Source organism: Nansenia antarctica (assembly GCF_963989245.1).
Source record: "Nansenia antarctica genome assembly, chromosome: 9".
In the NCBI taxonomy this organism is placed as follows: domain Eukaryota; kingdom Metazoa; phylum Chordata; class Actinopteri; order Argentiniformes; family Microstomatidae; genus Nansenia; species Nansenia antarctica.
In genome coordinates, this window is record NC_137679.1 from 32,322,337 (window position 1) to 32,343,318 (window position 20,982).

At 44.4% G+C, this 20,982-nt stretch overlaps 1 protein-coding gene across 1 annotated transcript in view; it reads left to right on the plus strand.

Annotated features, from left to right (window-relative positions):
* Positions 1-10,408: 10,408 nt before the first annotated feature.
* Positions 10,409-20,982, plus strand: part of LOC308165548 (glycerol-3-phosphate acyltransferase 2, mitochondrial-like) — a gene marked incomplete at both ends in the record, with an annotated part of 17,692 nt that continues 7,118 nt past the window's right edge. The window contains 11 exons of the mRNA XM_080539697.1: positions 10,409-10,480; positions 11,461-11,553; positions 11,648-11,721; positions 13,963-14,073; positions 14,404-14,517; positions 15,029-15,128; positions 15,247-15,380; positions 15,525-15,624; positions 16,683-16,862; positions 18,878-18,976; positions 19,195-19,277. Of these exons, the coding sequence (XP_080395823.1) occupies positions 10,409-10,480; positions 11,461-11,553; positions 11,648-11,721; positions 13,963-14,073; positions 14,404-14,517; positions 15,029-15,128; positions 15,247-15,380; positions 15,525-15,624; positions 16,683-16,862; positions 18,878-18,976; positions 19,195-19,277 (1,160 nt within the window). The remainder of the gene's footprint in view (positions 10,481-11,460; positions 11,554-11,647; positions 11,722-13,962; positions 14,074-14,403; positions 14,518-15,028; positions 15,129-15,246; positions 15,381-15,524; positions 15,625-16,682; positions 16,863-18,877; positions 18,977-19,194; positions 19,278-20,982) is intronic.

Genomic DNA, 20,982 nt, shown 5'->3' on the forward strand with positions numbered 1-20,982 from the left:
ACTTTGAAGACCCACCAAATATTGACTTTTCGGACTACATAAACATTGAACATATCTACCAAAACTTTAGACTCTCTTCTTTCATCAGAAAAAGAAAGTTTGTTTCTAGCCTCTTTGAGTGTTTAGAAATCGGCCGTAGAACATAGGGTGGTTTCAGCAAAAACACCTGATTTTGACCAATAAACAGAGAAAACGAGCTTTTTCTGCAGAATTTTTTAAAAAAATTTTTAATGCACTTTTTCTGTATCATCCGACTCTGAACTGTTTGAAGAGTCGCGCGATGGCCGCGCTGCTCCGCGATGCTCCGCGATGCTCCGCAATGCTCCGCGCCGCAATGCTCCGCGCCGCGTTTGGCACATACCCTGATCCGTTTCGCCATTACTACAACCCACAGCAAGCCACTTCCTTCTCCAGGCTTTTGTCGAACTACTGCCCCCATCTGGGACCGAAATACATTACACCCAAGTCTGAAATTCACTCGCTAGGTGTAGAACATGTCAATAACGCGATCCCCGCGAAAAAAAAAAAAAAATCTATAAGACGCCAATTGGCGTCTTTGGCAGTCAACGTTACTATTCTATAAGACGCCAATTGGCGTCTTTGGCAGTCAATTAATGAAACCCTGTCACATATGGTGTGAATGAATTAACTGATGAGCTAAGTTTTTGGAGGTTGAATTGAGATCAGACCATATTGTGTCCCAGTTTGGGTGGAAATCCAATTCACCAAGCTCTCGGTTCCATAAAGCCTCAACCGCAAGTGGTTTTTTAATCGCGTCCACTAGATTGCGATAGATTCTGGATACACAGCCACGAGAGGTTGGGGTATGTTCAATCCAAGCTATCATGGGGTGAGTTGGAAGTGGGGAGCGCCATGGCACTCCATAGGCCTTGAGTGAGGACCTCAGCTGTAGTTAAACAAAATATGATGATGCTGGAAGGACAAACTTAGTTTGGAGGTGTTGAAATGAAACTAGGCCATCATTGTCATACAGGTCTCTGAGAGTATTTACACCCTGAGAGCTCCATGTTTGCTGGGTGAATGGTCGGTTACCCGACATCAAGTTTAGGTTATTCCATAAAGGAGTGGAGGAACAGAATTGCAAGGAACCTCCCATGATTCTCTCTCTCTCTCGCTTTCCACACCTTAAGGGCGTTATCTATAATGCAACCAAATCTATGACTGAGAGTCCTACGTCCAGTAGAGTAAATCCTCTAATCTGACTGGACTGACCAGACCTGCCTCTATTGACCTCCATGGTACTTTGGAATTTGGATTCACCCAGGTAGGTAAGGCTTGAGTCTGGAAAGCTAAATAACATATCTTAAAATCTGGAACTGCCATCCCACCCGACAATTTAGGTTGTTGCAAAGTTGTAAGACGGATTCTCTGCGGTTTGCCAGCCCATATGAACCTTGAGACCAACGAGTTAATATCATCAAAGTATTTTGTTCAAGGTTACATCAAAGTTATCTTTAATTATCCGTGGTATGGTTGGGTATATAGTGATGCCAAGGTAAGTAAATGTATCTTTCACTGGGATATGTCTAGGGCATCGTTTCTCAACGGGGGCGTTCAGACAACATCGGGGGGCGCTGGAACAAATATTTTTAAAAGGGGGGCGTTGAGGTGTTCTTGGGGGGCGGTCACGCATAAAAAAAAATTCTCATGAAAAACAGCTGTCAGCAGTGTTATTACGGGTACGTTCGTAAATGCACGAACGGTCAGTTCGCTCGGACAAACCGTCTTTTCAAAGGTAGTATGGGTAGATCGCATGGCATTGAACAAAACCCAAAAGGAGAATTTTTTTTTTATAATCGCCTATCATCCATCCTCACTATGGCTTTTGCCACTTGATTGACATACGGGTAAGCCAGTCTGAGATCTGATCTTTTCACCTAACACACGGTTCACCACGCATGCGCAGTCAACAGCGCCAACCAGTGGCGGCTGGCCAATAGAGGGCGCTAGGGCGCCGCCCCCACCTTCACTTCCTTGTTGCGACTTGTAAACGTTTTTTTAAAATAAACATTGTTTATTCACAAAATGCGGCTGATATTCTGTCGGCGCCTATCAGCATTCATTAAAAATCCTCCAATACAATAAACATTTTATCTGTATGTGTGGAAAATTCACTGTGAATATACATAGGGGAGGAGTCGGTGCGCCGGCCGAATGCAAGTCTATGGCACTGCAAATACTTTTGGCTTACACGTGAGCTGTAGCAATGCGCCCCGAGCATGCGCAGATTATAGGCTTACCTAGGCTGCAGCCTAGGGCCACTACCACTAGGGGTAGTGTCATGGTTTCTTAGGTTTTCATTTTAGAGACATCTAGTGGACATTTTATGACATTACATTCGTTACTGCCTTTATTCATTGGATATCGGTTTTGTTTAGTCACATGACGTGAGCACACTGTTCAGACGTGATAGTAACTCGTAGCAGCAGCTAGCTGAGAGAAAGAGCTCCGGAGAATCTCATTGTTTACATTCTTGCCCTGGAAAAGGCTTTGCTTGTAAGTTTGCCTTTTATTTTCTTGCTTAACTACAATGTATAATGTATATGTTTATAAATACATAGCTTATATTATTTAAGTATAAATATTTTGGAGCTGTATTTGTATTGCTATATTGATATTATATGTTGGCTACATACTGTTGATGTTGAAAGTGTAACAGTATAGTTTTGAGCATTACAGTAATTGTACTCTTATGTTTATTTACAGTTTTACAAAATAACCAAACGACCACTCATGTTTCTGAAGATTTAGTAAAGAACTAAACTTTACTCCAGCGTCTGAGGATTCATTGATGTGTCAGTGTGTGTTCGCTATCTGTTGAAGTTGCGCCCTGGTTACGCGCAGTGGGAACAGAATAGGTAGTAAAAATTACAAAATGCGTGAGACTTGAGAGCCCTGAATATCTGGTTGTTAAGTCTGACGTCAAACGTGACGTTTTGCAATTTCCGGCTCCAAACCAGAAATTCTCCGCACCAGAGTAGATAGATAGATAGACTTTATTTGTCATTGTTACAGTACAGGTACCAAACAACGAAATTTAGGAGGGGAGGCTCCCCTGGTGTTTAGGAAAGGAAAAAGAAACACATTTTGGAAAAAGCATAGATGCATAAAATCACAAGAAGGTAAGGAGCTGGTTTACATCAATAGAGGCTATGTACACAATCCACTGTACTATACTGCACAGATAGTCAACTAGGGTTGTCATATTTCACAAAGAAAGTATTTTTTCACATTATTTTAAAGTGTCACAGTTTGCAGGCTTGAAAATGTACATGTTTGTGCCTCAGCACTAGCTGCCATACAATCCGTCCGGACTGTCCTGGGCCCAGAACTTAGGCCTTTTCTGTGTTCAGGGCCTTGACGGCCCTGTGGTAGAAGCAGTCCTTCAGTCTGTTTGTCTTAGCGGCCGGGGTCCTGTACCTCTTGTTCGAGGGCAGCTTGACAAAGTGTACGTGCCCAGGGTGGGTCGGGTCCTTGGAGATCTTGGAGGCCTTGGAGATACTATGTTTCTTTTAAAAGTTTTCATAAATGTTATGCCACTCAAAATATATATTTATTTATTTTTCATCCACTTTACGCATGACAGAGGATGAAACTATTATTCATCTGTTTTGTGATTGCTCCTTTATGTATGTTTGTTAATAACATCATAAAGAGAAAGGTTTGTAAAGAGTAGAGGCCTACCACTGAAACCCTGGAACTGAACTAATTGCAAAAACAATCTAGAAAATATAGTTTCAGTAGAAACTTGGTACTTGGTGTGCTGGCTTAGCTGGCTAGTAGTATTCTAATTATTGTCAGTGGAGAAAGTTTATTGACATAGTTCTATCTTCTATCTACAAATAAGATACATTGAAACCCATGTTGAGTTGTACAATATGAACAGTATTAAAATGATTTATTCAGCAAGTCGTGAACTTAAAATTATAAGGTTCTATCTCCGTTTAGGGCAGTTCAGAGATATTGAGCGTCAAAGTCCTCAGGAAGGAACACAACAAGCAGGAGATACTGGTGGCCTTCTACCGCGGCGCAGTGGAGAGCATCCTCACCTACGGCATCTGCAACTGGTTCTCCAGCTGCACAACCGCGGAGAGAAATGCGCTACAGAGAGTCGTGAGAACAGCCCAGAAGATCACCGGCGCCCCCCTCCCCTCTCTGGAAGAGCTGTACAACACACGCTGCCTCAAGAAGGCCTCCAAGATCTCCAGAGACCCAACCCACCCTGGGTACGAACACTTTGCCCGGCTGCCCTCGAAAAGGCGGTACAGGACCATGGCCGCAAGGACAAACAGACTGAAGCTCAGCTTCTACCCCAGGGCCATCCAGGCCCTGAACACAGCAAAGACCTAGGTTCTGGGCCCTGGACAGTCTGGACGGATTGATGGCAGCTGCTGGATTGAAAAAATCAGGTGTAGTGCTCAGGCACAAATGTGTACATTTCAAGCCTGCAAACTGCGACACTTTAAATGGATGTGCAATAACACTATGTGCAATATGACAACCCTAGTCGTCTTATCTGTACAGTATAGTATAGTGGATAGTGTACATAGCCTTTATTTATGTAAACCAGCTCCTTTCCCTTCTTGTTTTTTTCGTTTTTTTTTCTTTCCTAGCACCAGGGGAGCCACCCCTCCCAAATTTCGTTGTTTGGTACCTGTACTATAGCAATGACAATAAAGACCATTCATTCATTCATTCATTCATTAATAATAACATAATAGTCATTATGTGCAAGGTTAACAACCTGCTGCTAAACAAGTCAAAGACCCAGGAATTCATCGTAGACTTCAGGAGGAAAAAGTCAGAGATCCAGCCCCTGCTCATCGACGGAGAGAGCGTGGAGAGAGTCTCAACCCTCCGATTCCTGGGACATCCCATGCGGGATGACCTGGCCTGGAAAGACAACACAAAAGGCACCATCAAGAGGGCACAACAGCGGCTATACACCCTGAGATGCCTCAGGAAAGAACACAACAAGCAGGAGATACTGGTGGCCTTCTACCACGGCGCAGTGGAGAGCATCTTCACCTACGGCATCTGCAACTGGTTCCACAGCTGCACAACAGCGGAGAGAAACGCGCTACAGAGAGTCGTGAGAACAGCACAGAAGATCACCGGCGCCCCTCTCCCCTCTCTGGAAGAGCTGTACAACACACGCTGTCTCAGGAAGGCCTCCAAGATCTCCAGGGACCCGACCCACCCTGGGCACGTACACTTTATCAGGCTGCCCTCGAATAGGAGGTACAGGACCCCGGCCGCTAAGACAAACAGACTGAAGAACTGCTTCTACCACTGGGCCGTCAAGTCCCTGAACACAGCAAAGGCCTAAGTTCTGGGCCCAGGACAGTCAGGACGGATTGTATGGCAGCTAGTGCTGAGGCACAAACATGTACATTTCAAGCCTGCAAAGTGCAAACTGTGACACTTTAAAATAACGTGAAAAAATACTTTTGTGCAATATGACAACCCTAGTTGACTATCTGTGCAGTATAGTACAGTGGATTGTGTACATAGCCTTTATTTATGTAAACCAGCTCCTTACCTTACCTTGTGATTTTGTGCTTTTTCTAAAAATAAAAAAATAAAAATCCCTTTCCTAACACCAGGGGAGCCACCCCTCCTAAATTTCGTTGTTTGGTACCTGTACTGTAGCAATGACAAATAAAGTCCATTCCATTCCATTCCAAAAATGTTATTTGGGGTGGAGGTGGGGTAGTGCACTATAGGCCCCTGTGGCGTGGCCTAAGCTTTTGTCCTTAATGGCATTTTTTCCCCCTTACATTACTTTTACTTTTATACTTTAAGTAGTTTTGAAACCAGTACTTTTATACTTTTACTTGAGTAAAAAGCTTGAGTTGATACTTCAACTTCTACAGAAGTCTTTTTAAACCATAGTATCTATACTTCTACTTGAGTAATGAATGTGAATACTTTTGACACCTCTGCACGTCAGTAGTACCAATGTAGTCCCTCAGTTTTGAGTGTACATATTCTGTGTTTACAACTTCAGATGGTGGGCCCAGTTCCTTCTCATTTGAATAAATTGGGTGTTGCCTGCCATTCACATTGTGAGAGCATTCAAACCTCTGATTGTGCTGAATTAATGTCTTACAAATGTTCTTAAAATTCAATTTTGAAGTACCTATGTTTCGATTCAAATCTCATACACATGTGTCTAATCATAGGACCCAAAGCTATAATTTGTGAAGGAAGATGAAGCAAATAATGTTGTTTTGGTATAATATTTGGTGGTCGACCACTGGCCAAAAATTCTGTGTGTTTGCGTTTTAGGTGGTAGAAAAAAGAGTTGTACACTCTGCTCTATATTCTGCTGCACAGCCATCCACCCCACAGGTGACATGGAAATTAGGACTTCGACCATGACTTGATTCACGTGCCGTCCATATAAGCAGGGTAAGCAGTGCTTACCCAACGAAAAAAGGAAAGGAAAGAAAATATTAAAATAAAAGTGCATTTAAACCGTTTGTTTGTTTTCATTAAAAGAGTCGTATTTTAGGTCCCAGGGCAGCAGGAGTCATTCATTTTGACGTTGCATTTTTAGCGCCACCTGCAGGAGAAAGCACTCCCTACTCTGCTTTGCTTTGCATATAAGCACTCCTGTCTCTGCTTTCCCTCCCGTACATTCGAATGCGTGAAAATGTCTTTTTTATTTTTTTCGATGCTTCAGCCCGCTGGTTAATGTGGCCAGGGTAAGCATGCTTACAGCCAATCAGTAGGTCTTTCATTCCGATTCAAGAGCTACTGATTGGCTATCATTTTCAAGTTCACATAACATTTCACACTACTTTCTCTCGCCCGGCAGAATAGTTTATGCTACCTAGCTCAAACGATCTAATCAATAAGGATAACTTGCTTTTTAAATTTTGTGAATATGGACATTACTGTCAGTGTCATCACTGGCCCTGATCTCAATTGAAAAAGAGAGACTTTACAAACTGCAACAGGCGAGTGACTTTTACACTAAAGTGACAGAGGTGTTCCTTCGCAAGGAGAGGTGCATGGACCTCGTTTTCAAGTAAAGGTAAGATATCATTTTTAAATTTACGTCATGGCTTCTTTGCTGATTTATATGATTCGCGAGGCTGGTGGCGATCTGTGCTTGTTTAGCTATATGGTTTGGGTACTGCTGTGCTGCTGGCTATTTACTGCTCTGCTTTTACCTTTGAATGTCTGTGCCGTTGTGTTTGGAGAGAGAGCTGCTTAATCAATCAATCAGAGAGCTGGTTAATCAATCGCTGAGATTGGCCTAATGTCGCTGTCCGTGCCTTCTGGATCAAAAGTGTTTGAGAGAGATAGAGAGGGAGGGTTTGTGATGTGATGTCAAGTGCCTGTGTGACAAAGTGTGAAAAGAAAGTGTGTTGTGAGTTTACTATGGAGGGTGGAAACGGTGTGTGTCTGTGTGTGTGTGTGTGTGTGTGTGTGTGTGTGTGTGTGTGTGTGTGTGTGTGTGTGTGTGTGTGTGTGTGTGTGTGTGTGCGATGTTGAAACTGGACTTGTCGATTTCAGCAGGTTGGCTACTTGAAAATATCTTGGTTCAAAAAAGATTGAACAATGAGCACCCCTGATATAGTCGAAACTGGCAACTGTTTTTTTGGTTTTTGGTAATCTGATCACAGTGACACTACAGTTTATTAGCGGGTTCTAGGGCATCAAAATTGCATTTCCTTGAAACTGCGTTCACTGATAGCGTGTATGTGTAATTATGTGTATTTCTATATTTTATGCTTACGCAATCTAAAAGCTCACAGCACGTGCCTGGACTTGAACTATGTCCAAGAAGCACTTTCAAAGACAGAGCCACGAATACTAAGCATATAACACAACGCCAGCTCATGATTAAATCTCACGAAGTTTCACTAGCTCAATAATTCGCAGGCTTGCCTTCAACGTCAACAGGTGTGGCCAATGATGCTGCTACGAGAACGGATATGACGTTGGTATGCGTCTTGCGTCTACGTTACATGACATCAAATTGAGCAAACGAACTACGCTACCCAGCATCCCTTGGTGCATGGGCCGCGCTTCACGCTCTCCGTGACGCTAATTGCAGGCGCGGGGACAGCCAGTTCAATCAGCAACCGACCAACACGTAAGTGAAGTTAACTCAACGTAGCAGTAATGTTAGTTAGCACTAAACGTCAGCTAATCCAGATAATTGTCCAAAATTAAAAGTGCGTAGGCATATGTAAATGATTTGTGCTTCAAATGTATTAAGTTCATCACTCGCTAACTGAAACCATTGTAATAGAGGTAACACATTGCACCGCTGGTACCGTGTTCAACACGGTAGTATAGTATTCCACGGTAGTACCGTTGTATAAAGCTTATGGTATAGTAGGCACCGTGACATTTTGGCACCGCGGGGTACCGTTGGTACCGGTATATCGTGCAACACTAAGTCGCCAATGCAATAGGCCTTTTTCTCAGCCATGTTGATGTGTCAAAGCAGGGTAAACACAGGTGTAATTAATACCAGTAATTACATAGCTATGGTAAGGGTCTATTGTCAATTTAGTTTCTGGGACTTTTTTAGTGACATTAAAAATCAACACACACAAACATCACATTAACCACAGTGACCGCCTTCTCCTGTAAATTGACCGGGACGCACAGCCCGAAGTGGACCAGTCAGTGTTCACCAGAGAGCCAGCGGGCAGCAGCCGACCAAGACGTAAGTGAAGTTAACTCAACGTAGCAGTAATGTTAGTTAGCACTAAACGTCAGCTAATCCAGATAATTGTCCAAAATTAAAAGTGCGTAGGCATATGTAAATGATTTGTGCTTCAAATGTATTAAGTTCATCGCTCGCTAACTGAAACCCCTTTTGCTAACGTTAGCTAACTTTGCTAACTACCTCATGTGTTAGATGCTACATTAGCACTAACGTTAGCTAGCTAGCTAACAGTCTTAGGTAAAGAAATTGTCTATAAGTTATACAAGATCAACTGACGTTAATATCATGTTTTCTTTTGGTGTTCAGGAATGTTGTTGGTAGAGCATTGCACTAACAACGCTTAGGTCTTGGGTTCGATTCCCAATGGGACTATACTGTATAGGCCTACTGAAAATTGTATGAAAAATAGCATACACTGTAATGTAAGTCGCTTTGGATAAAGGCGTCAACTAAATGGTATAACATTTTATATTGTAATGACACCAGTTCTTCTAGAAGGACGTAGCCCCAGGACACTGGTCAGTTTAGCGTTATCCACTCCCCACCCGAGCTGAAGTGAGATCATGTTCCCTGAAAACCTAACCTACGTATATTTCTGTGACCCACTATACTTATCTAGCTTAGTTGGCTGCTGCTTGGGGTGAGCCCATTACTGGTTGTCATTGCACTTTTTGTGCAGCTCTGGAGATCGCGCACGACCTTTACATTCAGATTGAATAAGGAGAGTGAGAAATTGGGGCAGGGGAGGAAGAGAGTGAGAGGAGGACAAGGATGAGAGGAGAGTGAGGAATTGGGAGAGAAAGAGGAGGGTGAAGAAAGAAAGGAGAGATGTGTCTCAGTGGCTAGGGTTTATGCGATTAATTCCAATTTGCCTGTTCTCCTCTCTGAACTATTTGAGTGATGACCTCACATGGAGGAATGAGAGAAAAGTGAAGGGAGGAGTAGAGCTGGAACTAAAGGAAGCAGATAAGAGGAATGAGAGAGGGGGCGGTAGAGGGACTGGGGAAGAAAGGATTAAAGCGCAACAGGGGAGGAATTGCAAGAGAGGGAGACAGGAGGAGAGATGCAGTGAAGATTGACCAAAGGTGGCAAGGAAGAACTGAGGGGAAAAAAGCAAATGTGAAGGACATAGAGGTGGTTAAATTAGTGCAATTGGAGCTATGGGCACAGCTTGATAGATGGTAAAAGCTCTGCCAGCGCTCCCTGGCCAGGAATGGGAGAGTAAATTAGTTTTTAGGAAGGTGTGTGTGTGTGTGTGTGTGTGTGTGTGTGTGTGTGTGTGTGTGTGTGTGTGTGTGTAAGAGAGAGAGCTGTTATTGAAGAGATAAAGCACATTCTGTGCATTTTAATAATAAGGTCTCTGTTGTTTTTGTGGATTCTCCAGAACTGTGTATTACTGATTACAGTCCCAGGCCAGGAGTAAAGTGGGGGAGTAAATTAGTTTTTGGGGAGGTGTGTGCGTGTGTGTGTGTGTGTGTGTGTGTGTGTGAGACAGAGAGAGAGTGACTCTGAGGCTGCTAGTCGCGTGCTTAGTTTTATCAGCTACACACACACACACACACACACACACACACACACACACACACACATTCCTGACCATGAATCCAAAAACAATTTGATCCAAGACCCCGCCCCTCCCTGTCTACAGGTAGGTCTCTGAAGGAGTGATAGACATCTGTGGAGCGGACCACCATGGTGCTGGAGAGGGAGGATAGCCACAGTGAAGCCCTCGTCCTTCCATCCACTCAGCAGAAGAGACCAGCAGTAAGATCACTATTCTCCCAAGTTGCTAAAGTACAACCATATACCAACACACCTCCCCTAGTGTCATAACCACACATACCCTACTACACCCTCCCTACTGCCCTATGTAGAGCCTCCCCCATCCTCCTTAGTGCCTACAGTACACATCCAAAACATGGATCCAGTAGACATTTCACCACACATCACCTTGATTACTCTGTGATGTAGAGAGAGCAGAGGGGAGAAGAAGGGAGAGAGAGAGGGGAGAGGAAGGGAGAGAGAGGGTAGACAGAAGGAGATTCGTTTTAATGACAGAGAGGATGCAGTGTTAGGGACAAGGGACTCTGCGCCAAGTCTCTAATTGTGTTTGTGCAGATTCAACAGAGGTTTCAGTTTTTTTAATGAGGTTCAACAGAGGTAACACAGTGGTATGTGATGGGATTCACCTTATTCAATAAGTCAGTCTCAACATTAGCACCGCTAACTCTCTGTCAGTGCTCCCTCTCTGTTGAAAAAGTTAGATTGGATAATGAAAATGTTACGGTTTGGATCTTTTTAAAAATGTTCTCAAAATCTCTTACCTCAATATATTTCCTCACTTCCCTCTGTGAATGCATACTCCTCACACGTTCTGGCTGTGTTCTTGACTTTCCCACTCCGGTTGCTTTCCATCTCTGGCCTGTGCCGGTATCATTCATGGTATTGATTAGTTAGTCAGTCCAAGGCAGGCCTCTCTGTCATGTTAATGGAGTGTCTCTACATTGGCTCCTTGAGGGGATATTGACACATCTCTACCATGTTCTTATTTATAATACATAATATTTTCCCCTCACCCATAGAGAGATGTCACTGATACACACACACTTACACACAGACACAGTAATGATGGTGATTAGATTACATTTATCATATTAATGATGTGATATATACTGTTGACATTGGTCTGCCTACTAATTTGTTTAGTGTAGAGTGGGTGTGTTAATTATGTATTTCTCTCTCAGTTGTCATGGAGAGCCAAGATCAAGGCCCCGTTCCTGGGCAAGTTCAGACCCACCGTGGGCCAGTGCTGCAACCAGTGTACCCCAGACAGCTTGGTGAGAGAGAGGAGGGGGGAGAGGGGTGTACTGTCTGTGTGTAGTATGACAGCAGTCAGACTGAGGTGTGTGTGTGTGTGTGTGTCTTTTTCAGGGCAGAAAGTTGGGACAGACCGCCCCCTCCCTGGGCTTCAAGAACCTTCTGAGTGTCAATGAGACTCACACCAGGTCCAGTCGGCACACACGCGCACACACACACACGCACACACACACACACACACACACACACACACACACACTGTAAAAAACAACAACTACACTTTATTCAGTAGAGTTAGTATTCTGAATTGTTCAGACAGGAACATTTAAATTACTATGAGTGAACGTAAAAATGTACATCAGAGGAATGGAATGGACCCCAATAAGTTATAAACATACAATTGTGAATAAACTGAAATTGCAATTCGTTGTTGGCACATCTGGTTCGTTGGTATAACAGCAGCGCATGCGCACAAGGCAGCTCAGACCTCAACGCTAACCCTAACCCAAAATGTGTTCATGGACATTGGCTCTGATTGCACACAGCGCGTGCGATCTCTTAAGAACAAACTCTTGATGTAATGCTTGTTTGGACAATAACTTGGTTACTTTCTTTATTTTTTTGTTTTGTTTTGTTATCTTGATTTGGCATAATGTCCACGGTGACATGCTTTTTTGGTTGTCATGTCGGCAACATTTTTTTTGCACTTTGCAAAGTATTTTACATACATTCAGGAGAACCTTTGTGGTAAAGAACAACAATTATTTTGTTTGTTGTTGTCCCCCAGGAGTCTATTTCCCTGCCGTATAATAAAGCACAATTCTAGCTAGGCCTTGTAGAGGAGGGGCGATCAGGTCAGTAGGAAGTACTCATGTATTTTAGTTCTCACAGTCGATATTAACCCTCTATGGCATGACTTTTTATTTTAGGGTGGAACAAATATTCACCCCACTTTTTCACCCCAATGTTATCGCCTGGTTACACGTTACAGCTAGCTAGCTAGTCACGGCTACTGTTAGGTTCACGACTGTTGTTCACTGCGTTGTTGTTGTTCATTGATTGGCCGCTTGGCCACAACTGATTTGCATATTAGCGGCCCCAAAGGATTCTGAGTTTTGTGGGTCACACCGTGACTGTGTTGTACAGGGGAAAGTATCGGGTAGTTCCAAGTTCAAAGTGATAAGTCAAGCTACAGCCATGCCTTCGAAAGTTAGGCTGTGTCAGTGTTCCAATGGCGGTTGACGTCCAATAAAAGCTTGCGTGATTACATTGTGTGCGAGTCCAATAAATATCCACGCTACAATATCAATCAGGAGCTTTGTTCTCGCTGAATAAAAGTTGATTAATGTTGATGAAATTCAGTATTGTGGCGAATGTTATCGCCTGGTTACTGTTATGTTCACTACTGTTGTTCACTGCGTTGTTTTTGTTCATTGATTGGTCGCTTGGCCACAACTGATTTGCATATTAGCGGCCCCAAAGGATTATGGGCACATTCTATGTAAGTTTTATGGGTCAAACCGTAGATGTGTCGTACAGGGGGAAGTATGGGGTAGTTCGAGTTCAAAGGGATAACCCAAGCAAAAACCGTGCCTTGAATTGTGACTGTGTCAGTGTTCGATGCCGTGCAACGGTCAATAAAAGCTCGCGTGATTACACTTAGTGTGCGGAGTCCTATCCATTTCCATGCTACAGTATTATTGATTCATTTCAGAATTTAGGTTATATAATTACCTTGGCTAATGACACCATTTATTGAACAAACAAATCTGCATTGGCAGAATGAAGAATTAAACGTGATGACCATTGGCAGGACAAACTAATATTAGTTGGAACAACATTCTAATATTAGTTGGACCAACAATCTAACATTAGTTGGACCTACAATCTAATATGAGTTGGACCAACGATCTAATAGTTGGACCAACAATCTAATAGTTGGACCAACAATCTAATATGAGTTGGACCAACAATCTAATATGAGTTGGACCAACAATCTAATATGAGTTGGACCAACAATCTAATATGAGTTGGACCAACGATCTAAAATGAGTTGGACCAACGATCTAATATGAGTTGGACCAACGATCTAATATTAGTTGGACCAACATTCTAATATTAGTTGGAACAACAAACTCCAAATTCTTAGTTGGAACAACAAACTAAAAATTCTTAGTGCATAAGGTTGCCTTGAATTTTTTAAATATTCTCAACTATTCTTTTTTTAGAGTGCACACACACACAATATATTATTGTACCTCCCTCAAGCTTATCACAGATCTAGAACCACTCACTAACATATCTAGTTTCACTAAATTATAATTTACAGATCCAGTCATGTCAGATCAGGGATAATTACCCCCAAGGAAGAGAGGAAGGAAATAGTAGTTGATTTTGAACCCTTCCCTCAATGCTGTGGTTGACTGTAGGTACCGAGGCTGGCTGGTGAGGAGGGTGTGCTGTGTGCTGTTTGTGAGTGGGCGCAGAGTGTACCCCAGTCCTGCCCATGACAGGGTCGAGAGGGTCTGCCACAGCATCAGGTACCTGGGGGAGGGATACCTGTACACACCTCGAAAACTGTTCGGATGAAGGAGAGGTGCTGGTAGTCAGATGTGATGGAAGTCAGACTGCTTTCTCTTTTCTATCGATCTGTTGTTTTCTCTCCTTCCATATTCTTCTCTGCCCTCTCTCCCTCACTAGCCATAGGCTGTTGTTGGGTTTGTTCCTAACCTTTATATAACCTTTGTGTCCCTGGTTACAGGGGTTGTTGTCGTTGTTCGACTGGGTCACTGTGTGTTTTTGTCAGTGTGTCTCTAGTACAATGGCTGCTTTGTGCCCCGTCAACCATCCTGTGGCTGTGTGTACTTCAGGGTGCAGAAGGCGCTCTCCGGCCCACACACACCCACACAGGGGGGGGACAGCCAGGGGAAACTCACCCCTTACCTTCCCCTCATCAACACCTGCATCTCTCCAGCACTTCTAAGGTGTGTGTGTGTGTGTGTGTGTGTGTGTGTGTGTGTGTGTGTGTGTGTGTGTGTGTGTGAGTGAGTGCGTGCGTGCGTGTGAGATCATTTTGGAATTTCATAAATAATGAAATCTGTATGCCTTTTGAGTCCTGTATGCCTTTTAAACTGCTTCAGAATAAATATACCGTCATTGAAATTCTATTGTGGTTGTCTTTGGGAATCTGTCTTTGAAATCTATCCTCTTCTCTCTGCCAAGCCCCCGCATCACCCCCTTTCTCTCTGGTCCTCCTCATCACCCCATAACTCCTTCAATCTCCTTCTACAGCTGTCATCTTCTCATTCTCTCTCCCTCTCGCTCTCTCTCCCCCACTCTCTCCCTCTCTCCCTCTCATTTCCATCCTGTGTCATCTGTCCCGCTCTTATCTTCATCCTAATTTTAATTTTCATCTCACCCTCCTGGCTCTCTTTCTCCATTAGTGTTGAGTGTTGTCTGACTCAAACATTGCTAAATCTCTCTCTGTCTCTTCAGGCTGGTTGGTTGGGTGATGTTGAAGTTGTTTGGGTCTGAGTTCTGCAGTGTTCAGGTTAACCTCAACCACCTGGCTGCCCTGCGCAGAGCCTCACAGCAGGTACGCACACACAGGCACACACACCTCCTCAAATGTACATGCCTGCATGCTGTTGACCTTGACAATGATGAGAGTCATTGATTTAATATGCATGCGCATGTCTTTCTTTGTTCCACAGAACACTTCCCTGGTGTATGTGTGTGTACATCAAAGCGTTGTGGACTACGCTCTTATCCCCCTGGCTCTCTTCTGTAACAACCTGAGAGTGCCCTACACACTCTGTCCCCTACAGATACGCAACACCTGGCTACGGTATACATACACACACACACGCACACACACACATACACACACATACACACTCACACCTCAGAACACACAAATCCTGCGTTCTTACAAAAATGTGTGGGTCGCTCACTCTTCCAGTCATTTAACTCAGGTGATGTGCTGCTATAGGTCAATCCTGCAGAGACTGGGTGTAGTCCTCCTCCCTCTTGGTGCAATCGCAGAGCAGGATGCTGAGATGGACAGCCTGTACTCACCAATCATGACCTCTGTAAGTCGGACTCTTTGAGTGCCGTTGCGGGTACACACACACACACACACACACACACACACACACACACACACAAACACTCAAAAGCAGACCCTCTTTGAAGCTCTCCCAGTAATGCCACATGTTTGAATGGCAGCTTTTTAATCAGAACGCAAGCTGTCGCAAGCCTCGTCTACTCTCACACTCATTATTAGATGGAAATTAACTACAGGCCTGAGTTTCACCAGAGAGGGATGATTGCGTTCTGTGTGTGTTGCAGCAGAGGGAGGGGGGGGGGGGGGGAGTAGAGAGGGATGGAATGAGGGGAGAGAGAGAGGGGGAATGAGTGGAGAGAGGAGAAGAGAGTGGGAAGCGAGAGAAACAGAGGAGGAGAAAAGAGCTAGTGTGAATGCAAGTGTGCGTTTGGCAGGCCCAGGCAGGTTTTTTCAGATTTTCTAAGGAAGTGATTTGTCTGTATGTTGTTGCCTTATTTAGAGAAGGCCAGTGAAATGTAGGAATCTTTTTTGCTCTCTTGCATTCCTTTTGTCTTTTCCTGTTTCTCCTGTCTCTTTTTTATTTTTTTTATTCCTTCATTCTGTTTCTTTGTCTCTCCTCTCTCCTCTCCGTACTTGAGTACGGTATAACTTTGGCTTTGTTTAAAAGTTGTCCATTTACAACATAAAAGCATCTTTTCTTTTGGAGGAGTTAAAGGCTAATTAAGAACATTAATCAATATATTAGAATGAAAAACAGGTCAGCTGCACACTTATCTGAAGAACTGCAGCAGTGAGTAAGCAGGTTGTTTATCAGATGTAGCCGTAAGCTGGTAGTTTATTGGACGTGCTGCAGTGTGAAGGTTATCTATTGCCTGTGTGGAAGTAAGTCATGTGTCAGTGTTAACAGACTTGTCATGTTTATTGAGTGTATTTCTCAGGCCTGCTCTGCTGCTGTTCAGTAGTCATTGAATTTGCTCCATCTGTGAGAGAACAAAAGGACGCACAAGCACCCACACACACAACCACATTTTGACACACACACACACTTTGTTCTTTTTCCCATCTCTCATTCCCTATCTGTAGTTGGTTGGTGAGTTGCTGTGTGAGGGTCAGACACTGAGTGTGTGTGTGTCGGGGGAGAGCGGACGAGGAGGGCAGTGGCTGGCACGTGTCAGACAGGCTATGACAGACGGAGCAGTACCCAATATCAGCCTGGTCCCTGTCGGCATAACCTACGACTGTGTCCCCAAGACTGATTCACAGGTTTGGAAGTTACACACACACACACACACACACACACACACACACACACACACATTAATCATCTTAAAGGAGCAATCTCTAACTTAAATTTCTTCTGTGGCAACTCAAGGTACAACAAACACTTTTTGTGCCACAATAGAAACCCAACCCATCATTTAACTAACCAGTGCAGGGCTATTTTGAAACAGAGATGGAAGTGACAGATGGCAGTATCCCTCTCAGGGGTTTTTAGTCCTCTCCTCCCATTGCCACATAAAAAAGTAACTTTTTGGAATCGGATGACGATTATCGTTTCCTCCGTGTGTGTGTGTGTGTGTGTGTGTGTCCGACGTCCGTACATGCGTGCGTGCGAGTAGACGGATGGGTGGCAGTACTGAATGCTAGGTTAATTGCCATGATAAAATTCCCTCTTATCTTGTTCTTCATTATAGTCCAGCAGACACACACACACACACACACACATTCACTCTTCATCTTATTGTTAATTAGATCCTGCTCATTAGTGTTATTGCACCTCTAATCTTCCTCCTAATGGGAGAGCCTTATCATGATATAATCACAATGCAGTGTTTCCTCCAGAATTTTTCACATTAGTGGCGGAGCGGTTATCTTTCGCGCGCACAGCGCATAAAACGCACACTGGCGCTCAAAACAAAGACGTAGTTTTACCAAAAACTAGAGGGTGGCAACAATTATAATTTCTTAAATAGCGGTTAAGTCATTAAAGCCGAGCAGGTGATTTTATATAGAAGGTGATCAAATACCAACATATCCTACAGCTGCAGCGGAACATGCGGAACGCGCATTACACACACACACACACACAGAAAGATCAATACGAAGTAGGCCTACATGAGAGTACTCGCACAAAACCGGCTAACGTTACTCATTAACTGTTTACACAAGTAAAATCACAGTGTGACAGTCAGATGGAGCATTCGGTAAACAACAACAGCAAGGTAATGCTATCAGTTGAGTTAAAGAAAACCAACTCTTACCTTTGAGGACACCAACATGAGCCCTGCTTACCCGTACCTCCGCCGTTCTGTTCGTGGTGATTTTAGAGGCAATAGATTATTTTTGCCCCGCGCATATTGCTATGAATAGTTCGAAGCTAGGTGCTTGCACGTTAGGTGCGAGAATGCTCGGTTAACCCATTAGCGGGAACATTATTTGTTTCACAAAATAGGCTGATTTAATTGACCATGAACAGAGACATACATTACGAATGTTCATTTAAAATACTCTATACTGAGCACTGGTATAAGAACATGAACCAGAGAACAGCAGTAAATGCAATAACCCACAGTCGTCGCTGATGATGTTGCATTTTCGATTAGGATACGTTTACGGGATTAAAGGCACCGGCGACGGGCTAAAAGGGAAATCCAAATGTCCCGCTAAATTCGGACCAATCACAAAACTGTTTTGAAAGCGCGTCGCCTCGCGCCTGTTGAGAGCGATTCAGTCTTGAATGCAGTGCGAACACAAACGACGAGGTTAATTGCAACATTGTAACATATTATTGTAAATAACTACGCCCTAAATCGTAACGAAATGTAGGTCTGGAAGCGGCCTAAATCTAGCTTCAATCTGCTTTTTTTCTGTTCTCCGGTCATAATAACTCGCTGCCTTTCTGCGCAGCCTGAATCAAAGTGGACTGTCTGAATCAATTAGTGGCGGAGGAAATTCATTCGTGGCGACCCGCCACGAATAAATGCATATAGAGGAAACACTGCAATGGCTGACTAATCTCTCTGTGTGTGTGTGTGTGTGTCTGTGTGTCTGTTTCTGTGTCTGTGTCTGTGTCTGTGTGTGTGTCTGTGTGTGTGTGTCTGTGTGTGTGTGTGTGTTCTCAGACTGCTACGTGGCAGATGAGTTGGTGGTGTCTCGTGCGTATGTACATTTGCATGCGTCATGTTCATGGGAATAAGGATGAGTGTCTTTGTGAGTGATTTAGATATAGTGCTTTAATTATACCACTTTTATAGCCTATAGTGTGTGTTTTCCCCCAGGCTGGGTTTCCGTCTGCTGTGCGGAGTGTGTTGTCCCTTCTGTGGGGTGGACAGAGGGGCAATGTGAGGATCCACTTTGCCCAACCCTTCTCTCTACGGGTGGGTCTACAACACAACACAACACAAAGGGCTGTTGCAGACTCGCAGTGGTTGCTATTGTTTGTCCTCTTTGACGAACTGTGCAGATCAAAGCTCACATTTGAAGAAGTGCTCAATCTGGGTCAGTCTGAATGACAGTCAGTGACGTCCTAGGAACCGCTGTCTTGTCAATGAAACAGTAGTCTAGTGTTTCTTAAGTCTTGTCTTTGTGACTGTAGGAGATGTGTGAGTCAGGGAGGTGCAGAGTGGATGGAGGACGCCCTCTACAGGACCTGCTGCTGCCTGCTATCCTCAACAACAGGTGTGTGTGTGTGTGTGTGTGTGTGTGTGTGTGTGCGACTCTGTGCCTGGATCTGTGTGTATGTGCACGCTACCTGCTATACGCCAAAACAGAGGCATGTGTATGCAGTAGGTGTGTAACGGTTTACGTATTTGTACCGAAAATGTTCGCGTGTGTACCGAACGAATTCAGCTGTACCCACTGCACGTGCAGAACTTTTTTGTGTGTTGAAGTAATCTCAGCAAGTATGGATGCGCACACACGCCACAGAGACATTGTCAGTAGTTTATCTTAAACTAGAGCTTGAAGTTCCTCCAGAATCCCTTAAGTCTCCTGTTTGGGAAAATTACGGTTTCTCAGTTACCTACAAAGACAGGTGGATCGGACTAAAGCTAGCATTGTTCAACTGCGATCGGGTTGGCTGTACGTCGAACTTGCTCACTCATTGAGACAGCATCACCAGAACATCACAAAACAGTGAAGTACAAACCCAGCTCCCCCATGGTCTTTAAGTAGCCCATACTCCGTTGTCGAGAACACAGGTTTTAAAGGTTTTACTGTTCTCCCTCTATACCAAGTCTCTTGGCTCGGCAATCTCCTCTCATGGGTTCTCCTACTACAGCTACGCAGATGACACTCAACTCTTCCTGTCCTTCCCCCCCTCTGACCTACATGTGGCAACACGTGTCTCTGCATGTCTCGCTGACATCTCTACATGGATGTCAGCCCACCATCTCAAGCTCAATCTTAACAAGACTGAGCTACTCTTCATCCCTGGGACAGCCTGCTCTCTCCAAGACTTCTCAATCACAGTGGAGAACTCTACTGTAACCCCCTCTCAGACAGCCAAGAACCTTGGAGTGATCCTGGACAACGGCCTATCCTGTGCGGAGAACATCGCAGCGACAGCACGCTCCTGCAGATTCTTCCTTTACAACATCAGAAGGATACGACCATTCCTCACCAGAGAAGCAGTGCAACTCCTGACCCAATCCCTGGTCATCTCCCGCCTTGACTACTGCAATGCACTCCTGGCCGGGCTCCCCGCCTTCGCCATCAGACCTCTGCAGCTCATCCAGAATGCTGCTGCCCGTCTGGTGTTTAACCTCCCCAAATGTTCTCATGTCACCCTGCTCCTTCGCACCCTTCACTGGCTCCCGATAGCAGCTTGCATCAGATTCAAGACCCTGGTGCTTGCCTACCAGGCAGCAAAGGGGACAGCCCCTGCATACTTGCAGGCAATGGTCACCCCCCAAACTTCAGCCCGTGCACTCCGCTCCTCCACCTCTGCTGGCCGACTGGCCCCACCACCTCTACACCAACACGGCAGTCGCGCTGCCCGGTCACGTCTCTTCACGACACTGGCTCCCCGCTGGTGGAATGAGCTGCCCAGGTCTGTCAGAACTGCAGAGTCACTACCCATCTTCCGTCGGAGACTGAAGACCCAGGTTCAGGTTACATCTTAACTGCTCCTCCTGAGACATTACCACCCCCCAGCACTACGTCTCCTGAGACACCTGCTTTTCCCCTTTACTATGCCTCCTAAGACTCTACTGCCCCCCTTGTACTGTCTCTTCAGTGTCTATAAAAAATTAAAATAAAATACTTTTTCACGACGACTGCCAGTGGCCCCTGGCCTGAGCTAGATTATACCTCCTGCTAGAACCGGTGAATTGATTATTCACTTCCTTAGTCAAATGTATTGATTGTAAGTCGCTTTGGAATA